Genomic DNA, 26,319 nt, shown 5'->3' with positions numbered 1-26,319 from the left:
CTGTTATCCCTACACTTTTTCTATACTTCATCCTGATCTGCCCAATGTCACCACTCACATGTAAAGCTGGGTACACACTACACTGTTTTCGTCCAATAATCGGCTCAAACAGCCGACATACGACCGCTCGTTCAAAAGTTGGGTCAGTGTGTGCAGTGACAAGATGGTCGAAAGTCTGCCCAAATGGACGATTATCGCCTCATTTGGTTGGTCGTACCGTTTAATATTTTCGGTCCAATCTCATTTCCGCTGTGTAGTGTGTATAAACTTCTGACCGATCCACAACAGTGAGTATGAAATTACAGTCATTGCTCATGACAACATGGCTGTAAAAAGTCGCTAACGGGACGTCTGCTCTTCCTTTTATCGTCCCAAACAAGGCTAGTGTGTATGCAGTCCATGGACCGAGCGATCGGATGATCGATCGCATGTAAAATCGCTCTGCATAAAAAGTTGGTCGAAATTTCTGTAGTGTGTACTCAGCTTAAGGCCAAAGTGGACAGATCCAGTTAATCAGTAGCTGGACTGAACAGACAAATTGTAACTGCCCCATGTATCCTGTTTGCTAAAGGCAGGACACCCAGGTAGAGGAGGCAATCACTGAACCAAGAATTTGATCATTCATGACTATTGTTCTGTGGGCCTCACATGTAACAAAATTTTGTTGATGTCACCAAAGTGGAAGATATCTACACATACCTGGCTGGCTCCAGTCCTTTTTTCTAAGTGCAGACACAGCACCATTACGTAGATTATAAATCATATGTAGATATTACATGTTGCAAAGTGCAGCATACTTTTTATCAGTTCATGCGCTGTCTGGCTATTTTAATACCAGAATGAATTATCACTACAATGCAAAACATATCAAACAAACAAGTTTGTTTTAATATAAAGATAAACGTTTGTGCAGAAGTTAGACAGAAAACTCGAGGAAAAAAACCTTCAAAAGTAAAACAAAAAAAAACACAACAGCACTTTTATCTTTCACATAAAAAAAACTTTCACATCTCATATTTTTTTTTTCCATTTTTTTTTTAATATATTTTTTTTTAAACATGGGGGGGAAAAAACACCCCACCCCCCACTCTCAAAATGAAAACTTGGTTTTTTTTTGTTTCTGCTGGTGTGTAGAAGTGTAAAAATGGCAAGTTCTGTGGACTAAGAGGTGGGGGGCAAAGGATATTGCAGCTGTTTAGTGGTTAAAAGAAAACGGGCGAGACCAGTGATACTGTGCGGCTGGTATATAACTATAAATATGGCTTAATCCCCAGTAAATCAGCAAATGTACCAATGTCATAGGGATAGCCAATTCATTGCAGTTCAATCCCCCTATCTGGTCTGTAGACTAGGACTGACCAACCAGCCTTTCTACTTCCATAAGTCACCCAGCAGAAAGCACTCTGCCATTAAACACTTTCTTTTTTTTTTATGTAATTGCGTTCAAATTTTGTATATGCTTTCTGCTAGGATGTCTGCCTTCCAGCTATCAATCCCAGCGAGCAGCAAAGATATTTCATTCTAGATTTACATAGTTATGCTTTAAAATATTTTAAAAGGTTTCGGGGTGGAATAAAATCGGGAGAAACGCGTAGCAAAAATATATATATTTTCATTTTTTTTTTTTTCTTTTTGCACCAATTTATAGAAGATCCTAAAACGTGTAATTTTACATTTCCAGTTACCTCAAGCTGCACCGATATTATCCTATGTAACGTTTTGGAAATTGCTGTCAAGACAACTAAATCCATTTTAAAAGCAGAGTGCTCTGGGGGGGCGCAAATAATGGCAGTGACTGGAGTTAATAAGCCAGCATATTTCCTCCACGTGAAGTGGCTTGAACAGAGTCACCTCTCTCTGGTCTGAGCATGTCCCTTAAGCCGCCCCTCCCCCGATCACACGGACACAGTATGAGAGATTCTGCTCAATCTTAGTCCTTTTGAGTCCTTTCTCAATCCAGTAGGTGTGAGAAGAGGAATGTCCAGAGGCACAAGGTTGAGATGTTGGGAAATTAGGGGCGTGAGGGCTACACATCAAGGTGAGATGTGCAGGTATCTCCACCCCAGCTCGCCCCCTCCATCTTGCAGAGACGATGTCCCAGGACAAAATACAGCACAGTGATGCTTCGCTGCTGAGGTCAAGAGTACCAGGAGAAGGTAAAGGAGGGTAAAGTGAAGGTAATCCGGTAGAAGGGAAGGAGTGAGAGTAGCAGAGAAGTCTGTGCATGAGCTGGAGAGTCTCTGTTTGCCATACCCTGCTGTTGCTGCCTGGTGGAGGGTCAGGGCGAATGTGTTGAAGGGCTGCTGTGAGTGGAGCTGGGGGAAAGGCTAGGACTGCAGCTCTGTGGAGGTACAGGGGTAGGAGGCAGCAGGCTAGGGGATGCCGCTCCCAAGGTGTCCAGTCCTTCAGAGTTCTCCAGCATCTCTTGGATGAGAGGAGGCATGGACCCCGGGATTTCCATTTTCAGAGTGATCACACGTTCAGCACCTGCACAATAAGAGAAAGACCTCAGGTAAGTTTTGTGGCACAGCATGCATATTACATGCATATTTGAATTCTATAGTTTAATTAATAATGGTCAAGCAAAAAAAGTGACTTCCTGTCGACGGTACATTTACAAAAGGTATTTTCAAAACAGATTTCACATTTACTAGGCTACCGCCACAGTTGTACTGTTTATTCAACAGATCTTACAGTAATAATGACAACCTTTAGGGAATATAAAGAACCAGCTGCTATTTGTTAAGGTAACCACGCAGGCTGACCCTGCCACTTGGCCACATGGACAGGTTCAGTGGCGGATCCAGGGGGGGGCGATCGCCCCCCCCCCCCCCCCCCCCTAGCAGGGGCTTGCTGCCGACGGCTGCACACTGTGCAGGTCCGTTCAGCAGTGGCAGTGTGCTGTCCGACTGCTCTGATTGTGTTTAAAACACAATCAGAGCAGCGGGGCAGCACACTGTCACTGCCGAGCGGACCTGCACATAGTGTGCAGACCGCCGGCAAACATAGAAGTCAGAAAGGGGGCGGGGCCTAAATCGCCCGAGGTAGAAAATGTTCCTAGATCCACCCGTGGACAGGTTTACCATAATTTGGCCATACACTTGGGATCCAGCGACTCAGCACTGAACTAGAGCGGTTGGGTCATTACCTCACCACACGGGAGCCTGTTAGTGTCATTCTTAAGAGAACGGCACATACAAGCCAATAATTGTTGCAGTGCAACCGGATTGCCTGATAACTATCAGATCTTTATTGGGCACCCTGGTTGTTTTGGGGTCATACAGACTGGGCAGCACAGTGGCGAAGTGGTAGCACTTCTGCCTCACAGCGCTAGGGTCATGAGTTCAATTCCCGACCACGGCCTTATCTGTGCGGAGTTTGTATGTTCTCCCTGTGATTGCGTGGGTTTCCTCCGGGTGCTCCGGTTTCCTCCCACACTCCAAAAACATACTAGTAGGTTAATTGGTTGCTATCAAAATTGACCCTAGTCTCTACCTGTCTGTCTCCCTCTCTATGTGTGTGAGTGTGTGTCTATATTAGGGAATTTAGACTGTAAGCTCCAATGGGGCAGGGACAGATGTGAATGAGTTCTCTGTACAGCGCTGCGGAGTCAGTGGCGCTATATAAATAAATGATGATGATGATATTGGCTAGTTGGCTTAGATCACTGACAATATGCCTCATAAGGTGCCGGCCTAAATGTGCCTCTCATGCCCACTCACCCTTGGCACTGATGCTTCGCAGGTCTGTGATCTTCATCAGCATTTTGGGGAACATGTGTGGTTTTTTGGGCCTTCTCCTCCTGACGTAGATCTTTAGAGCTTCCAGAAGTGGCTCCTGTAGCTTGTCCACCTTATCTGGCTGTTCCAGGTCCTGTCGATCTGATGAGATACTTTGTATTAATATACTAACCACATGCATGCAGAGATATTCTGTTCATGCGCTCATTACACCCAGAGATTGATATATTGTATGCATTATAGATCATGTTGTGATGGGAGAAAGAAGATAATGAATGACTTTGTACATGACATTGTGGATAAGCGCCAGCCTTGTACTCCAGATACAGTTGATATTTAATTCTAAATTTATAGGATTTTTTTCAAAAGAAAAAATATTTTTTTTTAAAAAAAAAAAAAAATCAATGCCAGGACTGCCCACTGAGTGGCGCTTAAGATTCACGTACCCACTAATTCATAGTGGCACTACCAGTGTATTGCTGACAACTTTGCAAAGTTATACCCCCCCTTCAATATTTTTTTACAACATTAAAAAAAGCTATACATTATGTTTAAAGATATATTTTAAAGTGTGCAGTATCTCACTCCACTTTTTAAACATGCATATGTAAAAATAGAGACTAGTAGCAAAAACATATATGCAAGAAGATTTTTAAACCAATCCAACCCCCCCACCCCCCAATGACTGAAATGCACAGCCTGACCTGTGTGTTAAACCCTCGGTCTTGGATTGTAACCAGACTTGCGTAGGGCAGGGACTCTGCAAATTAGGCAGTCATGAAAGACCTCAGTTGAAAATGCTTAAAAATGTTTAAGCCCTATGTTCTAATTTAACAAGATATTGTTTTATTTGGGAAGTTTAAGTTATGCAATTTTTAGGGCTATTTTAAAGAGGCTCAAAATCATCATGAAACATAACATCATCATCTGGGCTGTCTGAATTCAGAGAAACCTTAAACAATTAAAGGATATTGAAAGCCCATACACTTTCATAAATCTACACTACCTCTATAAAGTTAACAATGGGAAGAATCATAGGAGTAATTTTGGTGCCATTTGCACCTAAAGATATTTAATTAATACGCTATCAAAAAAGTAACATTGCAAACATAACGTTCTAATGAGCGAGGTTTGGTGTGCTGTAATGTAAGATGGCTTTCACCCCACCCCTGCTTTCTATTTCTCCAACATGGACAATAACTAGTCATGCACATCACACAAGAGGTTGAATATTAAAAATGGACTCAATACCAAGATACAATGTAGGAAGACATTTTTTGTGAGCTGAACTAATATTCACAAGAATGCAGTCAATTCATTCACACTGCTGAGACATAAGCCACTTTGTGCCTCATGCCTCAGTGGGGGACATTTATAAAAAAAACGGATGCACAGGAAAACTCTGGCGTTGAATACAGCAACCAATCAGATTTGCTTTCAAGCTGCAATTACAAAAAGGAAAGCTAGAATCTGATTGGTTGGCACAGGTAACAGCTTTCCTATACAGCTGTTTTCACAAATATTCCTAAGTGTTGTCACTAGTGTATTGACAGGCTGACTATGTTCAGCCTAAAACATGAGTCCACAGTGTGAAGGCGACTGGTATATGAAAAGATCCAAACTTTATGTATTGGAGCAGTTCAGGTGTAAAGCTGTGGTTGTATATTATTTTGGGCCATATTTCACATTTCTATTTACTACAGTTCAATGGAGAAATAAAATAGAATCTATCCAAACGTTAAGTATTTGGGAGCAAGATGGAGCAGTGAGAAACTAACCTAACTCCACCAAAACACTTTATACTGTTGGCAGAATTAGTCAGTCGGCTCTACCCAGCAAGTCTGATTGTAATCACATTTCAGACTTGAAACTCTGAGATCTAGCTTAAGATATGGTTTAAGAAACACATATCAATTACAGAACGCCTTTTTCCTTCCTCTGAAATGCATCTGAAAGTGTCACACACTTCTTGAGAACTTATCTGCGGATCTTGGCGAGTTGTGCGCATTGCCTTTGTGACACTGCGCAGACAATTAAGTTCACCAAAGATCTTAGCTCAAGAACTGCAGTACTTGTTGACACATCCTGACAAAGACACCTGGTCTGGGATAAAATATTACATTAAAAGTGGAAGCATACCTTCCCATACCATATAGAATTTAAGTTGCTCACATTCTAAAGAGCAATTCCATAGCAATTCCACATCTCAACAGTACTAGATATATGAGCTACAAATTACATTTGTCTCTAGCGAGAAAGATAAGAGTTTGTATATGTCACTGGGTGTCTGAATATGAGGTCTTTATCCACAATACAGGTTCCTTTACACTACAACTGGTTCTACAGTGGAAGCTACAGACATCTCATAGTATAAGTATGGTCCAATATGTCTTTATCTTGCCGGACTTGCAAGCTGCAAAGACATCCCTACCTCAATACACTGTACTATAAAAATATACATACAGTTATGGCCATAAAGATTGGCACCCTTGCACTTTGTTTACAGATAACTCAGAATTTCCTCTAAACAGAAGTTGAAATTAACAACAGTATTTGGTCTCCACAATTACTTCTGTTAATATTACAGAACCTTTGTTTTTTAATTTAATACTTTATATCCATTTAATTCAGGATTTGCATCATTGACTCCCTAGACTTAATATTTGGTAGCACAGTATTTGGTTGTTATAACTGCAATCAACGGCATCCTGTAGCCATGGATGAGCTTCCTGCACCTCTCTACTGGCAGTTTGGTCCACTCTTCTTGTGCAAACTGCTCCAGTTCTCCCAGATGTGAAGGTGCCGTCGCCCAACTGCTGTTTTCAGATCTCTCCACATGTGTTCTATGGAATTCAAATCTGGATTCATCGCTGGCCAATACAGAACAGTTTAGTGTCTTGTTTTGAAGCATTCCTGGTTTTAAAGTGAGTTTGGAGTCATTGTCCTGCTGGAAGACCCATGACATTCGACTAAGGCCCAGCTTTCTGATATTGGGTTCAACACTGTGCACGAAAATAACCTGGTAATCTCCAGATTTCATGATGCCATACACACGTTAATTTCACCCAGTGCAGACACAGCACAGCATCTGCAATAGGTCATTGAATCTTTTCCTTGTTTGGCTTTTTCTTTGAAAGCTTAATTTTGCGCTCTGAACATAAGGATGATGTGCTTCATCCACAAAGCTATAATTCAGTCTCATGTGTCCAGAGGACATTCTCCCAGAAGGAATTCTGGCAAACTCCAGTCAGGCTTTCTTATGTCTCTGTCTCAGCAGTAGGGCCCTCCTAGACCTCCTACCATATAACCCCTTTCATAGAGTTAGCGACGAATGGTGCAAACGGAAACTGTTTTACCATGTGTCTGAAGGTCAGCTTGTTTGGCAGCTAATCGAGATGCTTCCTCCACCATGCAAACATTCTTCAATCAAGTTTTATCTTGCAGCCACATCTAGGGAGGTTGACTACAGTGCTATGGGCTTTAAACTTTCTAATAACATTATATATGGTGGAAACAGGAACATCAAGGTCTCTGGAGATTGATTTGTAGCCTTTAGGTTGTCCATACTTGGCTACAATCTTCTAGCCTTATTTTTTCTCTCCATGCCTATTGCAGTACACACAGATACACTAAACAGGAGAATGAGTCCTTCCCTCTATTCAAGCTCACATAATGAGACATTTTTACAATGCAGGCACCTGCTACTCACCACCGGTGAGTTCACGTCCAAAGAATCACCTGCTTGAAATCGAATTATTTCTAACTACACTACCATTCTGTGCGGCCCATTTAAGGATTTCTGTGTGAAATACGCTACGACTTTCTGCTTTGTGTATTTATAGTCGGCTGCAAACTAAAGAAGTACATATGTGGAGACCAAATATTATTTTATTTCAACAATTTTCTGAAAAAATTAGGCATTTATTAGAGAAAACTGCTAGACGAATCATACCACTGGTGGTGGATATCGCCAGCTATAGCAGTGACTTCGCCGGTCATAGGGCGGAGAGAGAAAAAGCCACATCGCCGATAAAAATGGGAGCTCTCCCGGCAACAGGGCTTTTTGTCTATTTATAAATCAGACCCTTTCTCCTTCAACTAAAAATGTTTCACCAATAATTACAACTTTAATTAATGAATCTATCCTGTTAATTTTGAACATTAAGATGTGAATTGCAGCTATAAAGCATTATAAAATGATCATCTCACCTCCAGAGATGAGACAAATGGCGCTCAGGAGACCAGTCTCTGCATCGTCCATTTCTAGCGGTAGCAGCTGGTTGGCGAAGGCGAAGACTAGATCTGTGAGGGGCCCAAAGCCGGCATTGTGCATCTGCGTTCGATTAAGGGTAAGCCCATCTGAGAAAGTCATGGTGTCCTGGTCAGGGGTGTAGCGTATACAAATTCTTAAGATCTGTGACAAACCAATAAAGAAAAATAGTGTTATAAGAGGTTTGTGGATGCTTAATAACAGGGTTTATTTAAAGTCTCTCATTTGCTCTATTTCGCAGATAATCTGAACGCCTATATAGCCAGGACCTCTGCTAATCGCTCCAATGCAGTTGTATTTGAAAGCTTTTGAGTTCCTGTGTTGTAGGTTTCCTGATTAAGGTGATTATAAAAAAGACCTCAGCCAGTTTTTTTTATTATAATGTATCCTTTTACGGTAGGGTGGACTTGCAAGGATTGGGGTAATATATATCGCCTATTGCAGAGAGAATCAGCATGTAACACTGGTGTGAGAGAGAAAACTATATGCCTCCTTCTGCTGGTTATAGATTTGAAAATGGGGTGCTTTTTTAGCATTTTAAATTATCTATTTGGGCAGCACAGTGGTTAGCATTGCTGCCTCACAGTGCTGGGGTTATTGGTCCAATGCCAACCAGGGCCCTATTCCTAGTAGTGAATTTAGACCGCAAGCTCCAGTGCCTTATCTGTATATCCTCCCCATGTTTGCATGGGCTCCTCCAGTTTCCTCCCACACTACAAAGACATACTGGAAGGCTAATTGGACATCTAAAGAATTTAACTCTAGAGGGTCACTGTCTTCTAAAAAATGAAATCTAAAAACTGAAAAGCACTGTGGGAGAGACTGAAAGAGCTAGGCTCTCTGAAAACACTATAGATATTGGCAATTAACAGAATAAAATCACGAACTATCGCTACCATTATACCGACCAAAAGCCATGTTGTCTCTAGGTATGATCATGAGGGTTTTGTGTTTTGTAGCCGGCTCAATGCTGGAAGGGCGGATAACACAGAGTGCTATGCAGTGGACGCCCAATCCACACTGAAGTGGCTCATAGCGGTTTATACACATGAAAGCGTAAGTGTGTGTTTGTGAGTGTGTGTGTGTGTGTGTGTGTGTGAGTGTGAGTGTGAGAGTGCGAGTGATGAAGACAGACTATAAGCTCCACTGGGGCAGAGACTGATGTGATTTGATTACATATTTTATGCAAAGAGCTTCCTAATATGTAGACGCTATATAAATAAATGACAAAGAACCCCCCACCCATCGTCAGCCACTGTGCTAAATTTAAACATTAAGTAAAATAAAAACTCTGCGTGCTCACCTGAAACACTACCAGATGGATAAGACCCCTGAGCTATTCCAGATGTGTTGTTATTTGTTTTTATTTAAATCAATATTGCTCAATCTCTGGTATTCAAGACATAAAAATGTTGCCTATATTATAAACACTATGGGGTTGATTTACTAAAGATTCTAAAACGGAAAAGTGGAGGTGCTGCCTATAGCAGATTGTAGCTATCATTTATCTAGTACATTCTAAGAAATGATAGCTAGAATCTGAATGGTTGCTATGGGAAACACCTCCACTTTTCCTTGTTAGAAGGTTTAGTAAATCTACCTATAGGTCTCAAATACATACTCAGGGCAAAACAATAGGTATTACCTCCAGTATTAACAATGATTAAGTTCCGTCTGACCTGTCTGTGATATTTTCCTTACAGTTTAATAAAGTAGATTTCTAAAGCTACTGGGTATAACAATGCGGCTCACAAACAGGACTCACCAGGATATCCAGGCAGGCTGCTTTGAGAAGGGTGATTTGATCTGCTATGGTTAGAGTGGTAAATCCCGGCAACTGTTTGGCAAATTCCACCGTCTTGATTATGCATTTTGTGGACAGCTCACTGAATTTGTCCCAAAGATCGATGTCAAGCGAGACTCGTTGTTCAGAGCTGAAATTCTGAAAACCAGACAGTGAGAAAGAATTACATACAAGTGTATGTGCAAATGATATAAACCAACATATAACTTTATACATGCCTGGGGGTGCCAAGGATAAACATTGCTATGCTGTGCCAAATGTAACTCCTGGAAGAGTCATCCACTTAAAAGGGGGGGGGGGACAAGGTTCACACCAAAACATACATTTCCTGGAACAAACCCTACAACATTTTTAAAATCACGTCCCATCATCACCCGTTTCTTTAACTTTGATTAGTCATTTATGTAAGTGAATTTCACAATGTTTTGAAGCCTCTACCTATCTAATTTATTGCCTTAAAGAGAAGATGGGTGTAAATACACATCTGTCTATGAACCATAGAACCTTTAGTAGATAAAAAAAACAAAAAAAACCTCCTGGTCTGATCAATGAGAAGTGAAGGTGCACCTACTGGGGGTTGCAAATGCTCACACCTATTACACACACTATATCCTCAATGGTGCATGGTTTCTCTATTTTATCACCTTATTTAATACATATTATTCACAAGCAGGAAACATAACAGAGGTGGCTTGGTGTGTTCTCCCCAATACCATAAAGAACTGCCTCCTGTAGAAATTGGAAGGCAAAGGAATAAGAAGACCTGTATCAGATACTTTATTCCCTCCTTCTGCAGCATTTATTCCACTGATGCTAATGATACTGGGAGTCTCCTATAAATGGTACTAGTTGGGCACAGACAATACAGAAGGAAAGTGACACTCACTGTAGTGTATTTGCCGAGCTGGCACAGTGAAGGGAAGGTTTCCTGGTGAGCTTTCCGCACTTTCTCAATAAGATTTTCAGTTTCTGGGCTCAGCACGTAGCTCTCGGTCACTTCGGGTTTTGGAGGTTCCTTCTTTTTCTTGTTGCGATCGTTCCGAACAGCTGAACAAGGAGCAGAAGTAGTTCCAATAACTACAACAAGCATTTAATCAATGATCAAAGTCATATGAAATGGAAACATGTATGTGTACTAATGGTATTGGGGCTCTACATACTTGTAACAGATTACAGGAGAAGAAAAACATATTTAGGCCTGATGTGACAAACACTTGTGTGGAAGGAGAAGACAATATAAACTGCCCAGGAGCTCACAGCGAGTGGGGTGCAAAAGCATTGCTTAAAGGAACCAACTATAGACTGAGACAGACAGCAGTATAGTAGGTAGAGGTTTTCCTCTTACTGAAAGTCACCACTCTGTGGTCCAGAACAGGACTTAGTGGGTGAAGCCATTTTGTGTACAGAACCAATATTAATAAAAATATAACCATTTCCCTGGTAGCCAGTGACATCACTGATAAGACACACGAGGTTATAATTCATATGAACATTGGTGCAGCAAAATTGCTACCTCTCTTGGGTGTAGGAGAACGGTGCACATTAAAAGAAATTTGCATTATGAAGAGTAAGTTGGCTGATGGAAGAAGAAGAAGAAGAAGAAGAAAGGGCAGGCAGCATGAATGGGATTGTGGTGGAATTAGAGAAGACATGCAATATGACAGAACTAGGATGATAAAACTGCCCCAATGCAGACAGATCAGATAAGATAAATTGGTCATTTTAAATCAAACTGGCGCAAAACTAACATATGTGCCACCCTATGTACAGTCAACATCGGATCACACAGTATTTAAAATGTGGCATGAATGCGAAATTAATGACCAGAAACTACATTAGCTCCTGTTAATTTGACCCAAATGTTCATTTGTATCTGGATATCATGTGGCATTGTACATTATTGTGCGTGATCAGGTTGCACATGAGGAATTTATGACAATGTGACTCATATCTGCTGAAGCTGCAGATATGTATAGTATTACAATGTATGTGGCAATTGAGATAAAATGACAAAATTATAGATAGGAAGTTCTGTGGAACAATCTAATCTAGGGGCATTTATCTGCTAAAGCTGCGGTCTGTGGTTTAACTAACGTGACAAAATATGTTCTCTAATGCACTACGTTTGCTAATTCTTGTAAATACAAGTTATATTTCCCTTTAAATAATCTGAATACCCCAGAGTGGCCCAGGTAGTTTCTTATAGAACATAGCACTCACATTCTTTGGACATGCCAACTTCGAAGCATTTCTGTAGACGGCAGTACTGGCAGCGGTTCCGTGTCACCTTGTTTATTATGCAGTTCTTGTCCCGGTGACATGTGTACACCATGTTCTTCTGGATGCTGCGTCGGAAAAAGCCCTGTTGGAATGAGAGGACACATGCAAAGACCACAGGTTATCATTCATGAGAGCGTCTTGCACCAGATTAATAACATGTGTATAAGGAGCAGGGATACTGCATTGTTTCAGAACTTTAGCACTATGAGCAATGGAAATAATATGGCAACAAAACGTGCAAACATAAGACGACATAAGGTAGAAGTAACATTGTTGTAAGTGCTTTTTTTTCTATATTTGTTTGTTTGTGCAGGAACAAAAATATGTTTGGAGGAATTTTGCCCAGAACTTTTTCTTCTTGGATCACAGCACTCTAAGAGGAGTCCATGTTTACTAGTGAATGGCTCTTATTATACCTGCAGGCCCCTCACGTTCCCTGGGACACATGAATAAATAGACACCTTATTTTTATTCCACAAATCAAATTCACGACATACCTCCTCTAGCAAAGGGGTCCATTTATCAGGAGCCCACTAAATTCTATGGCAGCCATACAAAATGATTGTCCACACAATTTATCAGTAAAATGTCCCCAGGCAGCTGAGAGAGACTCCTCAGCAACATTGTCCAGCAGCAGTAAGAGGTACAGAGCCCATTAAGAAAATGGACAAAAAACAACAAAACTTTATTAAAAATAAATATTTAACAAATAAAGCACCTTCCTGAGATGGAGGTAACTATACGGGGACAGCATTGGTACTTGTATTGCTGCTGCCATGGTAAATATGCTACTCCATGCTCTTTACGTTACAGATCTGGTGAAAGCTATAAGCCAGATGAAAGGTTTCATAAATCAGGAGAAGCCTTAAATCCGTGAAAACCCTGGTTTTCGCCAGATTTAAGGCTTTCTCTATTTGATAAGTAGACATCTATCTGTTTCTCTGCACACACAAATGTTACCAACAAGGATCTGCTCCAACCCAAATCACAACAGCAATGCACTATTGACATCTGTGCAGAGAGTACTCTCATCTACATGTTTTTTTACCCTCAGCAAGAATATAAGCCATCTTGGATAAGTCATTTTTAATATGTAGAGGAATATTGGCTCACTTATGGCGTGGGACCGTGAAGAAGCGTCACTGGCCAGTATGCCTGTAATAAAATCCATTGCACTGTGGCTGCAAGTAATCAGCACAGACTGTGATTTGCATGAACTGATGAACAGGTCGGTAATGTACAGTTAGTTAATTTGCCTGCAGCATGTCACCCAGCACTTGCAACAGATAAGAGCAGGTACATACCTTGCAGCCCTCACAGGCACTGACTCCATAGTGATAACCAGAACTCTTGTCTTGACACACAAAACAGGGTTTGTAAATCCTCGGGAGAGGTGGTGGTGAGGGGGGGCTGGGGACAATCTCCTCAGAACTCGTGCTCTGGGTCTCAATTGCTGAAGGAAAATAAAAAGACAAGGTTATATAAAGATAGGCCCTATAAACATAAGGCCTCTGCTACTTGTGTCTGTATATTCCAGACAGTACACATTTGCAATACATCATTGGCTAAATATAGTGCGCCCATTACATACTTATCCACAGCTTGATTATGAATAGTAGAAAGCTCACCATAAATGCAAGAAACAGCACATTCATGGAATAACTAACTGACCAACATAATAATGAAACTCAATGAAGGTTTCTGGATCAGACTTTACTTGCTGCAACTACACGTGAGACTGTAACAGCATCTTTCTATGCCTGTGTTATAACCTAACCATGCATCTTAGTCTGTACACATCTTAATACATTCTAAATACAGAGAAATTAGGTCATTTAAGTTAGAGTATAGGCCAGTGTGTGTGTGTACACATTATATTATAGATATATATATATATATATATATATATATATATATATATATATATATATATATATATATATATATATATATATATATATATACACATACATACATACATACACACACAAGTCAACCCGTGCATGATACTCATGCATTCTAGTCAAATCAAGCTACTTAAGGTGTTAAAAAGGTTCTTGTCATGCATTTGGGCCATAGCCCAGGCCTCAAACACCAACCACTCCCCACTGTCACCCCCGGCAACCACCAACCACTCCCAACTGTCACTTCTCCTTCAAGAAATATATATATATTTTTTTTTTAAATCTTTATAAACACTTTTAACAATTAACAAATTAAAAACATCTTAGTATACCAAATTTCAGCCCTTTCTGAATTTTTTTTCCCCACACACACTAAGAATTTAGTAGGTCAGTGTATAACTCCGCCCAGCAGGTGGCGCTGCAGCTTGGTTTTATTTTTTCCACACAGACACACAGACAGACTAACACACGCCACTAGACATTTATATTATAGATATATATTATGTGTACACACACACATATATATATATATATATATATATATATATATATATATATATATATATATATATATATATATATATATATTTATATTACACACACATACATATATACACACATATATACACACACCCATTTTCTCTGTCCCCCACAACATCGGTGGAGAGCTAATGTAATATTCCTATTTATCACAGGAAGGGGTAGCAAATAACGGCATGTTGCGAGAGCTGATTTTAGTCTAAAATCAGACAAGAGACCTTCAGATAACAAAGTCCTAGCATGCAAAGCACCACTAGACAGTTACACATATTATAGCCTGCTCAGTTTATGTTAAAATGGACATAACTAAAATTGTCCATATACAGAAATATAAAAATATTACAGTTTTAAAAAAGTACATAGATTCACATTGATTTCTTTTCTTGTCACCAGGAAAGCCCAAATTGAATCTCTGCTATTGCCAGCACCAATAGATTCAGAGTAAACCTAGGTCTAGTTTCCGTGGTATCTCATAATGCTGTCATACGGGATGCCCTTTAACAGGTCTGCTTCATACTCCCCAGAAGTACCCATCAGCTGGGAAAATCCCTGGTGATGTCATTGTTACATCACAACATTCCCACTACAGAATGTCAGAGAGAAGCAAAAGGTTTATATTCCAATACTAATGGCTGTATAAAAGTATAAGTATTTTTGGCAAGTTAGGCGGTAGTTGCTTAATATTTTATCTCAGACTGTAGATTGAAATAGCCCAAGAACACGTTCAGGAGTACAGCCCAAAACAGCAAAATGGAATATTGAAAGAATACTGTGTATAGTATAATTTCATGATATTTAATTCATAGCAACAGATCTGTAAAATCTTGGAATTATATTAAACACAAACACAGTGCAAAGTATAAAGCACACACACAGACGTTTAACTAAGGAAAAAGCCCAAATAAAATGATTGTATTCTATCACACACAAAGGATACTTGTCAAACACTAAACACATGCTCTATCACATGGATAGCTATACGTTTTTGTGAAGACACCCGAAATCCAGTTAATCAATGTATTTCACAGAAAGGTTAACTCAGACTTGTGAGGAAGGCAGAAAAAATAGATTAAGCCCACCCCTAACCGTTCTTGGTTACAGTGTTACAGAATTGCACCTCTTCTATTATTATTACTCTGTGTTTATAGGGTGCTACAAAATTTCCGCAGCGCCGTTCCATCCCTCACACATTTCTATTTCAGCAATGTATACTATAAAACACAAATTGAGTTCTTTTAGTCTTTAGTAGATCTGCTGACAAACTAGAAAAAAAACAAAAAAATTTTTTTAAATCAGATTTCACCATTTGTTTCCTGTCCCCACAGCTTGCTATCTAAGAACTTGTGTACTCTTAAAGCTTGCTGAATGCCATGTAATGCTGACAGACTAGTATACATGCACTTTCTGACAAGCATTCACTTTGTATAGATTTTAATGGAGTTTAGGGGAGCGCTCATTATGTAGATAGCACACTATTCTGCAGAGTACACACTTAGGGGTCTATTTATGACCACTGCATAATTTATGAAGGGGTTAACACAGGAGAAATCGGACAACATTTCTCCATGGACTACCGCAGAACTCTATGGGGGCTGAAATGCGGAGCCGTATTAACACACGGGCATGCTGGGAAGTTGCCCGGGGCCCCATGGGCATAGGGGCCCCATAGCCTTGCCAACTTTTCACTATATTATTCCGGGAGATTTATTCAGAACCTTCAAACCCTCTTTAATAAAATGTTTAAGTGAACTAATGACCTCAGTATCAGCTGTTATCTGCACATGCAATCTGGCTGTTGCGAATACATATCTTGACGAAAACAACGTACACGTAAACATTGTACATAAACAAGACAGAATCAACTTGCATAACTTATTGAAGCCGTAAAGCTATAATATATGTAAATAATGAAAGAAATGGAACACAGCGCACTCAAATTTGAAGGCTATGCCACGTTTTTTTAATGCTGAAACGCTGATTTTGTTGGAGGTACCCAAAAAATATAATCTTAATTGTATCGATAATTTACATTTTTATTCCTGTGAGTGGTTGTTGTCACTTTAACAGACATTGTTTTTCAAGTGTACCTTAGAGAGTGACCTACACTTGCATCATCACAGACAAAGTTACTTAATAGCATGGTGCAAACAGCAATGTGTGAAAATCCCTAGCAACCATATAGATATTCGCTTTTTTATCAGTGTACTGCAACGTAACAATGAAAGCCAATATCTGATTGCCAAGCGAGTGAAGCCTATAGCTGTATTTTGTTTACTGTTATTTGTAAGATTCAGCCTCATGCATAATCAAACCATTTTTATCTCCTACACGTTACCCGTCAGTACATTACATTTTCTGCAATCCTGCGTCTTTTTAAATATACACACACATGTAGTTCTGTGTACACTAAAAAAAAACAAAACCCACAACACTTCACAAGCATTCAGGTGATTTGAAAGCAAAATATTAATAATAATAGCTTACAGACCATAACTAATAAAGTGTCCCTCGTAGATCAGAAGGGCAAATGAGGTCAGAAATTGGGCAAATCCCCAACTCCATTGGGGTTGGAATACAAACCAGATGGAGGGAGGGGTAAGGAGACAAAAGTGAGTATTGTTATGTTACTAAGCGGAGAATGGAACGGGGTTACAAGAGGAGAGGCTAGGCTCAGGACCAACATTGGCCTCCTTATCAAAAATACTGTTATGACAACTAGACCAAACAAAGAACCATGAGAGAAGAATAAAAACACATAAATAAGTCTCTAGGGCCTGAAGGATATTAAAATTGTGAGAACTGTACTAGTCACAGACGGATATCGTGGCAGACACACAATTACAGTGGTCCAGGCAGACCGTGACACTGCTGAGTGACCTCTGACCTGGAAGCATTGTGGCAAGACTTTGGCTGCAAATACGTCAACAACTGCACTAAATGGTCTTGCACTTGTCAAGTCAGAAAAATAGGCAAGAAAAGACTTGCAGCTGAAGACTTAGCAAATGTTTTCCTTCTATTGTTAACTCTATTTAGGAAATTTACTGTACGAGTGCATTGTTTCATATCGGATTGTCAAAAACATTACGGACTAGAGCGATTTTCACATTTTTTGACGCAATTTTCAATGGAAATATATATACGAGCACTACATTTTTGGGGGGATAACAGAACAAGAATTGTGGCGGTACATGTACCAGTACAATGTTTGTTAAATAGGCGAGTTAGAGGTGGCCTAGCACTTTAAATGAGCTGGGCACAACTTCATATTTACAGTGTTTGTATGGGGCGGGGGGGGGGGGGGGGGGGGGGAATCCAACTCTCCTACTTTATTTGGTTATCAAATATGTGTGTTTTGCACTTTAGGCCAACACACATTAAAGGGCAGAGGAAGAAAAGGAACACCTAAAATATTGTATATTATTATCATCACTACACAGTAGAACATGTATCAACATTGGTATAGTGAGGCCAGTATCAGAACTAACAGTCTCTCACACAATCCACTAAGGCAGTGGTTCCCAAACTGTGTGCCGTGGCTTCCTGAGGTGTCTTAGCGATCTCACAGGGGTGCCACAGACACAAGACGGGGGACTACTTGGTAATTATTTTGGCCTATGGGTGCCTTGAAAAATTAAGAAGACCCTAAGGGTGCCTCGAACTGAGAAAATTTGGGATCCACAGGACTAAGGGGTCTTTTTATCACTGGGGGCAGCAGTGAGAATCATTTTGTATCGCTGCATAGTGCAATGAACTGCTACTGATATTTATCCAGCCAGGGCTTAATGAGTCCTGGCCAACCCATCCACCCCCCCCCCCCCCCCTACACACACCTCCAGCGAATGGAAGATCTGACAACTGCGTGGTCACGGGTAAGGTCGTGCATGCGTACAGCAATGGGACCCGGCTCCAGATGCAGAGAAGTTTCTCAGGCGGTTCATAGGACTCCATTGAAAAGGTAAGGGCTGGCGGTGAAAAGCAAAGCACTTGTTAACCTGGGTCACATCGTAGTCCCAATAGAAGTCAATGGGGTAATGCAGTGACCAGCATTGAAAAGGTTAAGGCAGGAGAAATTGGAGCCTTGATAAAGTAAAAGAAGAGTTGCAGTAGCCATTCTCTGGAGAAAACCATTGTTTTCGCCAGATTCTTTGACTCATCACAGCCTAGTAAATATAACCCTAAAACTTTTACACACACATAACCACACAGGTATATAGGTCAGTATCAGTACTAGCAGCCATCCATACAGGTATATAATACAGACAGTATTGGTACTATCAGCATCTTAATCAATACATTACAATATGTATGTACACAGGTTCATAATACAATATCAATACTAGCAACTCCTTTATACTCAAAATGAAACACAATGCAGAAATGTGCGTGTCATCGCCTCCTTCCCCCACTGCAACATACAAATGTCCTCACATTACCCCAGCCCAATTGTCAGTTGATCTTGAGTCAGTACCTAATCTCTCTGTCGTGCTAAAAAAAAAAGTTATGACAACCAACTCCTCTTAGTACAGCGCACAGTAAGTATTTATAAGATGAGTGACATCGTGTGTGCTATCAACAAAATCAATGTACAAATACATAGCCATTTAATACACACAGCAAGTTAATAATCATATTTCTGATGCTCTTCCATAGAGATGTTCTTACAGATAATATTTATTGAAGGTCATAAAGCCCTACTGGCAGAGAAAACAGGTATTTTTGCTTTGCATTGTCTAATGGAACTAAGGGTTACCACCAGCCATAGCACCACTATTGCCAGCAGTAACCCATGCCACCGGCAATAGCTCCCACATGCATTTTAGACACACAATATCACTTCACTGCACACATGGGGCCTGATTCATTAAGGAACTTAAATTAAGAAGTATCTTATTTCAGTCTCCTGGACAAAACCATTTTACAATGCAAGGGGTGAAAATTAGTTTTCTGTTTTGCACATAAGTTAAATACTGACTGTTTTTTCATGTAACATGGTTTTGTCCAGGAGACTGAAATAAGATACTTCTTAATTTAAGTTCCTTAATGAATCAGACACATGGTCATTATCTGTGTACACTCAGCTTCAGCCTACAGATAGTATAAGGCCAGCAATGAACAGTGATAAATTAATGATTATTTTCCATCATACATAGACCCACAAAACAATAAACAGGCAAACAGTGGAAGAGTAAACGACAGCATGAAACAGAAGGCGATCAGTGCAAGTGGTATTAGGAACATAGACACCAGCGTCCATAAGTACAAAGGCACAAACACTAAAGAACTAGTTATCGCCCAGTACGGATGAAAGACCAGATCAGAAAAAGTACCACAATGCAGTCGGCCGATGCCTGCTCACTGGCCACCCGGATCCGGGCCCAGCTCATGTCCATAAACATCAAAGTGACTGATATAAGCCAGCCCCCAGCTCACAAATGCTTCATTGATATGTTAACAGAGAAATGGAATTAAATGCTTTGATTAAATGTACCATTTTAATTTATTATGGAGATTAAGGTTAATGTGTCTCCCATTTGTCGGTTAAAGGGCCGTACCATATGGGTCCCGAAGTGTATCACAGATATAATCCATAATGGCAGAAGAAACTGCTGTGTATTTGTCATCATAAATAGACAATGTCTGTGAGTCACAGGTTCAGACAGTAATTAATAAAATCCTGGTGTGTAACGATGACAAGTTTCCTTACACAAGAGTAATAGAATGTTTCACAGCTCTAATACACACACATTTCATCAAGGTAACCCAGCCCTAGCAGGTCTCTAAGGTTGAGCAGTTTCAACTTGCGATCAGTGAACTTCAAGGAAGTTTGAGATAAGTAGAAGAGACAGTCCTTTCCTGCTATCTACTCAATAGCATAACGCACACAGTGGTGAGATCAGCGCTGTCCAAACTCATTTCTATATTACTAATAACGGATGTGATTGGGGTCTGTACCCTGTAAGTCGCGATATTCCTCCTCAGAATTAAGACAAATTTGCCAGGCAAATCAGCTGAAGGCTGTATGTACAACAAAACCGTAATAGATATTATCATTATTAAATTTTATTTATAGGGAGCCACAAAGTGTCCGTAGCGCTGTACAGGAACAAACAATAGGACAGTACAAGGTAAAACAGCATGGTACAAGTAACAACACACACTATAACTCAGGAAGCTCAAAGTACAGCTAAAGAGAGGCTGAAAGGGTGAGTGATATTCAGCACAGCAGAAGCCTGTGCCTAAGAGGGTGGGCGCAGCTGACAGGTTAAAAGCAACTGAAAGGTGCAGAGAGAAGTCAGAGGGCAGAAGGCCCAAGAAGGAGGTGAGCAAAGTTAAAAGTGGTGGAAACAGGAGGAGAGAGGGCCCTGCTCCAAGGAGCTTACAATCTAAAGGGAGGGGCAGACATACTGAAGACACAAGGGTGATATGAGTACAGAGACACAAGGAACAAGAGAGGAAGGGGGAAGAAGGGATGAGAGGCAGCCAACAAGGTAGGTAGTTAAGCGGATGACTAAAAGGCTTTTAAGAAAAGATGGGTTTTTAATGCCCGTTTGACACTACACAGACTGGTGGATGTTCTGATGGAGCAAGGGAGATCGTTCCAAGCGAGGGGGCAGCGTGGGAGAAGTCTTGCATGCATGCATGAGAAGAGGTAATCAGAGGGGAAGAGAGGCGACGATCATTGGCCGATCGCAACGGGTGGAATGGCGTGTGAATAGACAGAAGGTTGGAGATGTAGGGAGCAGTGGAGTTGGCAAGGCCTTGTATGTAGGGGTGAGGAGCTTGAAAAATATTCTGTAGGGGAAGGGGAGCCAGTGTAGGGCTTGGTAGAGGGGGAGACAGAAGTGGAGTGGCGAGAAAGGAAGATAAGTCTAGCAGCTTCTTTGGAGTACAGATCGAAGAGGAGCGAGATGAGAATGGGGAAGGCCAGTAAGGAAAGAGTTACAGTAGTCCAAGTGGGAGATGATCAGAGAGTGGATGAGACTTGGTGGTATTCAAGTGAAATTAAAAATCATGAATATCATCATTATACTGGTGGATATATAACGAGTTTCAGATTTTCTAAGCTGGAACAGTGAAATATGTGAATATCTGATTGTTTGATATATGTTCTACTAATTCCCCACCCCCCACACAAACAAAATAATTAAGCTGATTGAACTGTCTGTATTTTAAATCAACCAATTAAAATATGACAAATCTTACAAATATCTATTACTGATGCACTGAGAATGTCTTTCAACTCTGTCACATCCTAATTGTTATTTGTGTGAAGCAGCCGATTGTATTTTGATTTACAATCTGATTGCAGATGCTTAGAACAAGATCAAATTGTAATGTATGTCTCAAAATTGTACATTGTATTCAAGTGATTGTACAGATATAAATCTTTTGGGATACAACAACAAATAAAAACAAATGGATGTTTGAGAATAGCAGAACAATAGATTACACATTGCTATGTAACAAATGCAAATTAAAAAAAAAAAAAGACAAAACAAATTCAACTTATTTCAATGTATGGAATACTGTATGCATGTTATTAGTAGGCAACTTGTATGTTATGTTAAATGATTCTTTCAAAAACTGTACCAAAAATTGTAAATCATTGGAAGCAAACTTAGCTACGCTTTAAGCAATAACAGCATGCATAGTACACCTTCTCTTACATGTACAATCTTACTGGCAAATTACTAGATACTAGAAAGGTTCTGGGCAGTAGAGTCTCCATTGTGTTATGCCTTGTCACAGTTACATGCCCCACTTGTAAAGCCAGAGGTTCACAGAAAGAGGTTCCCCTTATTACGGCTGCTGAGCCGTTTATGGGATCATGCAACATCCAGTACTTCCTGAAAATTTCCAGAATCTAAATGCCATATAAATTTATCCCTGCAATTAACCATTATAAAAAATATGGAACAGGCAGTTACGTATCTCAACTGTCTCTCTAGTAAATAGAACTTTTTATTAGAAAAAATATCACTGCTGCTAAAAGCTCTGTACAATAGGGGAGGTACAACACAGGCCTGGACTGACAACTCTCAACTTGACAGACGCACTGGTGTGCTGGAGAGTAGGCGGGGGTGTCTGGGCTTCCAAACCGCTGCTAAAGCTTGACTCCTCGGCCTCCCACCCTAAAACTAACAGGTTTGGACTGTGGCTACAGCATTTGGCCCCCACTACTGTACTGGGTTGGTAGTGGAAGACACTTCCACCAGCAGCCAAGTAAATGATGGAGCCTGCTGCATATGACGGAAAAAGGTACAAGGTACATCATGCAGCTTCTCAGTCCTAGTCCAACCTGGGTTACAGATCATGACTTACGTTTACTACTTGACACACAGTGTAGATCAGCACGCATTGTACGAAGTTAGGTTTTCATCTATTACCATTGTGTTCTGCATTAGTAAAAGGTTCCTTTTGCTTCATGTGACATTCCCTATTCAATGCTATTGTGCACCGGGGAAGAAAGATTTTGATTTTCTGCAATAAGGCAGCTTCTACCAAGTCCACTGCAGCTACTGACCCCCTAGAATTAAATGTAGAGGATACAGGACACTCCACACAGTGTTTTATTTGTTAAATAATTTGATTGTCTTCCCCGCTGCCCACAGGATGCAATGAACATCACAGAGTAAATACAGTGGAGTTTGGATTCAAACCAAGCGTTATTACCCATGCTGAAAGCACACAACGTTTTGTCATTCACACCAGATAAACAATAAATGCTTTGAGCATGAACAATAACTCTTGTCTATAGTACAGACTCTATGCTGCGTGGCTCAGAGTTAATATTTGGTGCAGATTCGCTCTACAATGCTGGCAAATACCATATCTCAAGGCAAAGGCAGCACAGCATTGTTACCAGCAAGACAAGCCATGCAAAGCAACGTTTCCCCTCCAGCAAAGAGCTGTCTCTGGCTACAAATTAGAGCAATGAGAGCATGACCTCAGGAAGCTGGATGTCATTGGAAGATGACAACATGAATCCAGATATTCAGACAAATTTATTACTTAACTGCCTGCAGGGCAGAGGTTATCTTTTTTACAAGCCAGATTTTTTAAAAACATACTTTTAATGATGGAAAGATAACTAAATTTTGAAAACAATTATTTTCTGGATCATTTCTTGATGGGAGACACTTTGTTCAAAACTTGTTTTTACTTGACTTCATGGTATTATGTGAAAGATCTCAGAGTAAGCAATATGGCAGACTTCACTCACAGAAACACATGGGAATATGCAGGTAAATACATCCCTGTTCACAGTAATGTTGTCCACACATACCACAATTTTGGTAGGCATTAGTCATCACCAATAAATTCAGATCTGATTGGATAGAAAACACACAATGATTATATCCACCTGTCTGTGGTTTCATCACTTAACCAGGTATCGCAGCCTTTGTGATTTCGTTGCTGAGCAGGGCCCTCTTTCCTTGTGTGCTCCTTCTACTATTCCATCGCCCTCTGTACCTCTTGGCCTGCTTCCCTAGCCCTGTTTTCTTAAGCTTCGGCCTACTTCTTGCCGATTTCTACCATCACCTTCACACATTGTCCCAGATATAATTTGATTGGCATTACCATGTTACCTGTGTGTATGTGTTTTTGTTTGTGTCATTGCGTTTTTTGTTCTTCATTTTCTGATCTCATATTGTGTCATGGGTCACTGTTTTCTGTATATGTCATGTACGGCGCTGCTGACCCTTTGTGACGCCTTATAAATGAAAGATAATATTATTTTATTAATAATAATAATAATAATAATAATAATAATAATAATGTAGCCTAATGCAGGGGCAGATCTAGAAAATAATTTTACCGGGGATGATTTAGTCCCCGCCCCTTTTTGACAGCTAAGGCTGCCTACAGCTGCACACTATGTGCAGGTCCGTTCGGCAGATACAGGCAGGGAGAGTGTGCCGCCCGGCAGCACACTCTCCCTGCCTGTCTCTGCCGAACGGATCTGCACATAGTGTGCAGCCATCGGCAGCAAGTCCCTGCTAGGGGGGGATCCGCCACTGACCTAGTGTGGTTAAGAGGGTGGTGGAGGAATATCATAAGCTTGCCTGAAGAGGTGGGTTTTCAGAGAACACTTGAAGACTAGAGGAAAGTCTTATTGTGCGAGGGAAGAAATTGAGCTGTACAGTTAGAATAAAAGAAGAACAAACTGAACACTTTAAGAAAAAAAAAATAGAAATAAAACCTAGCTGAAGGAGCTGCAAGGAAAACTCAGATGGATTCAGTATCACATCTAGGAGGTGCGTGACTAGTGCAGTGGACATTTTCATGCAACAATATCACAGTTGCAAAATATTAAGGTTTATGGATGTGTAACAGAGATCATGACTACCACTCCATCAAGTGATGGTAGTCATGGTACTGATATAATTGTATTACCAATAAAAGCTATGGTATTGTAACTTGTACATCCTGTTCTGGTCATCTTTAGTCACAGATACCAGCTCCTCCCTGTAATGCTCATCTAGATAAGAGCAGAAGGTGAAAGGCCACACAATGCAGAGATTCCTGTGTTATCTGTGGCTGGGAGGGAGCTATTCCGCATTACAAAGGAAGCAAGATGTGGTAACAGTGGGGGGTGCTGAGAAGAGGTGAACATGTGGCCGATTTACACCTTACTACAAATTTACATTGTGTGACCACTCCTCTCCAAAGACTGTTTGCACTGAACTGCTCACTATTAATCCTATGATATACGTCAGACTAAAATTATACCACCAGACTTAGGCTGGGTACACACTACAGGGTTTTCAGACGATTATCGGGCCAAGCACACAATAAATGACTGTGTGTCCAGATATCACATTAGTGTGTACAAGGCAACAATAAATGATTATTGTTCCAAAGCACATCATATTGTTTCAATTGATTTTCGTATTCAATTAGAATTTGCGACCTATAAAGTGCCATTACGGTACCGCACCCTGAAATCCGCGATGCTACGGTACCGGGACCCGTGCGGTCACACGTAATCACGACTGAGAATTCTAATTGAATATGCCGCTTAAACTGAACTAATAATCTTGCTCAGTAATGAGATGACGTCCTTCCAATTCTGCAGTGTGTATGCACTCGCAATCAGGATCTCCATAGAGTTTACAGAGTCATGGGGGTATATTTACCAAACTGTGGGTTTGAAAAAGGGGAGATGTTGTCTATAGCAACCAATCAAATTCTAGCTGTCATTTTTCATATTGTACTAAATAATGAACAGCTAGAATCTGATTGGTTGCTATAGGCAACATCTCCACTCTTTCAAACCCGCAGTTTTAATAAATATGATCTTTTCAGCTGATGGATATGACACATGAAGAGCACAGATCTGAAGATAAATATCATAAAACATGTATAGTGTGTACACATGAATAGGCATACTAATCAGGACTTTTTTTTTTCCCCAGTCGTTGGTAAAATCGTTATAGGTAACAAATTGGTCGAAAATATCTGTAGCGTCTACCCAACCTCACATCCAACAAAATTATATAGGCAGTATGTATCAAGATTATCACTTGGCCAACATTAATTAAAATAACCGAATGGGGTAACATATTTTAGGGTGACTTTAAACCAAGGAGATCAGTAGCAGACAAGACATTCACATAAAATGGACCAGTAATCTACACATTTCACAGCCTGACCCTATATTTAAATACAATAAAAACAAGCAACTGGTGCTCAGATTCTATTAGTTTGTACAATCAATCATATATAAATAGCCCATGCAATAGAATTTTGTCCAGATATTAATATATTCTTCGCTCT

General features: G+C 40.3%; 1 protein-coding gene across 6 annotated transcripts in view; it reads right to left on the bottom strand.

Annotated features, from left to right (window-relative positions):
* Nucleotides 1-950: 950 nt before the first annotated feature.
* Nucleotides 951-26,319, bottom strand: part of RARA (retinoic acid receptor alpha) — a 151,400-nt gene continuing 126,031 nt past the window's right edge. For 3 of the 6 annotated variants that reach the window (XM_075177117.1, XM_075177114.1, XM_075177116.1), the window contains exons 3-9: nucleotides 13,399-13,547; nucleotides 12,035-12,176; nucleotides 10,701-10,891; nucleotides 9,776-9,952; nucleotides 7,950-8,154; nucleotides 3,723-3,881; nucleotides 952-2,487 (exon numbers count right to left, since the gene is read on the bottom strand). In XM_075177117.1, the coding sequence (XP_075033218.1) occupies nucleotides 2,279-2,487; nucleotides 3,723-3,881; nucleotides 7,950-8,154; nucleotides 9,776-9,952; nucleotides 10,701-10,891; nucleotides 12,035-12,176; nucleotides 13,399-13,547 (1,232 nt within the window). In that variant the 3' untranslated portion in view covers nucleotides 952-2,278. Of the gene's footprint in view, nucleotides 2,488-3,722; nucleotides 3,882-7,949; nucleotides 8,155-9,775; nucleotides 9,953-10,700; nucleotides 10,892-12,034; nucleotides 12,177-13,398; nucleotides 13,548-26,319 lie in introns of all 6 variants that reach the window. The other 3 variants (XM_075177118.1, XM_075177120.1, XM_075177119.1) reach the window with 3 other exon arrangements.

This window comes from Mixophyes fleayi, chromosome 6, assembly GCF_038048845.1.
Source record: "Mixophyes fleayi isolate aMixFle1 chromosome 6, aMixFle1.hap1, whole genome shotgun sequence".
Lineage (NCBI taxonomy): Eukaryota > Metazoa > Chordata > Amphibia > Anura > Limnodynastidae > Mixophyes > Mixophyes fleayi.
The sequence above is the reverse complement of the archived record's forward strand: the minus strand, read 5'-3'. Positions and strand labels throughout refer to the sequence as shown.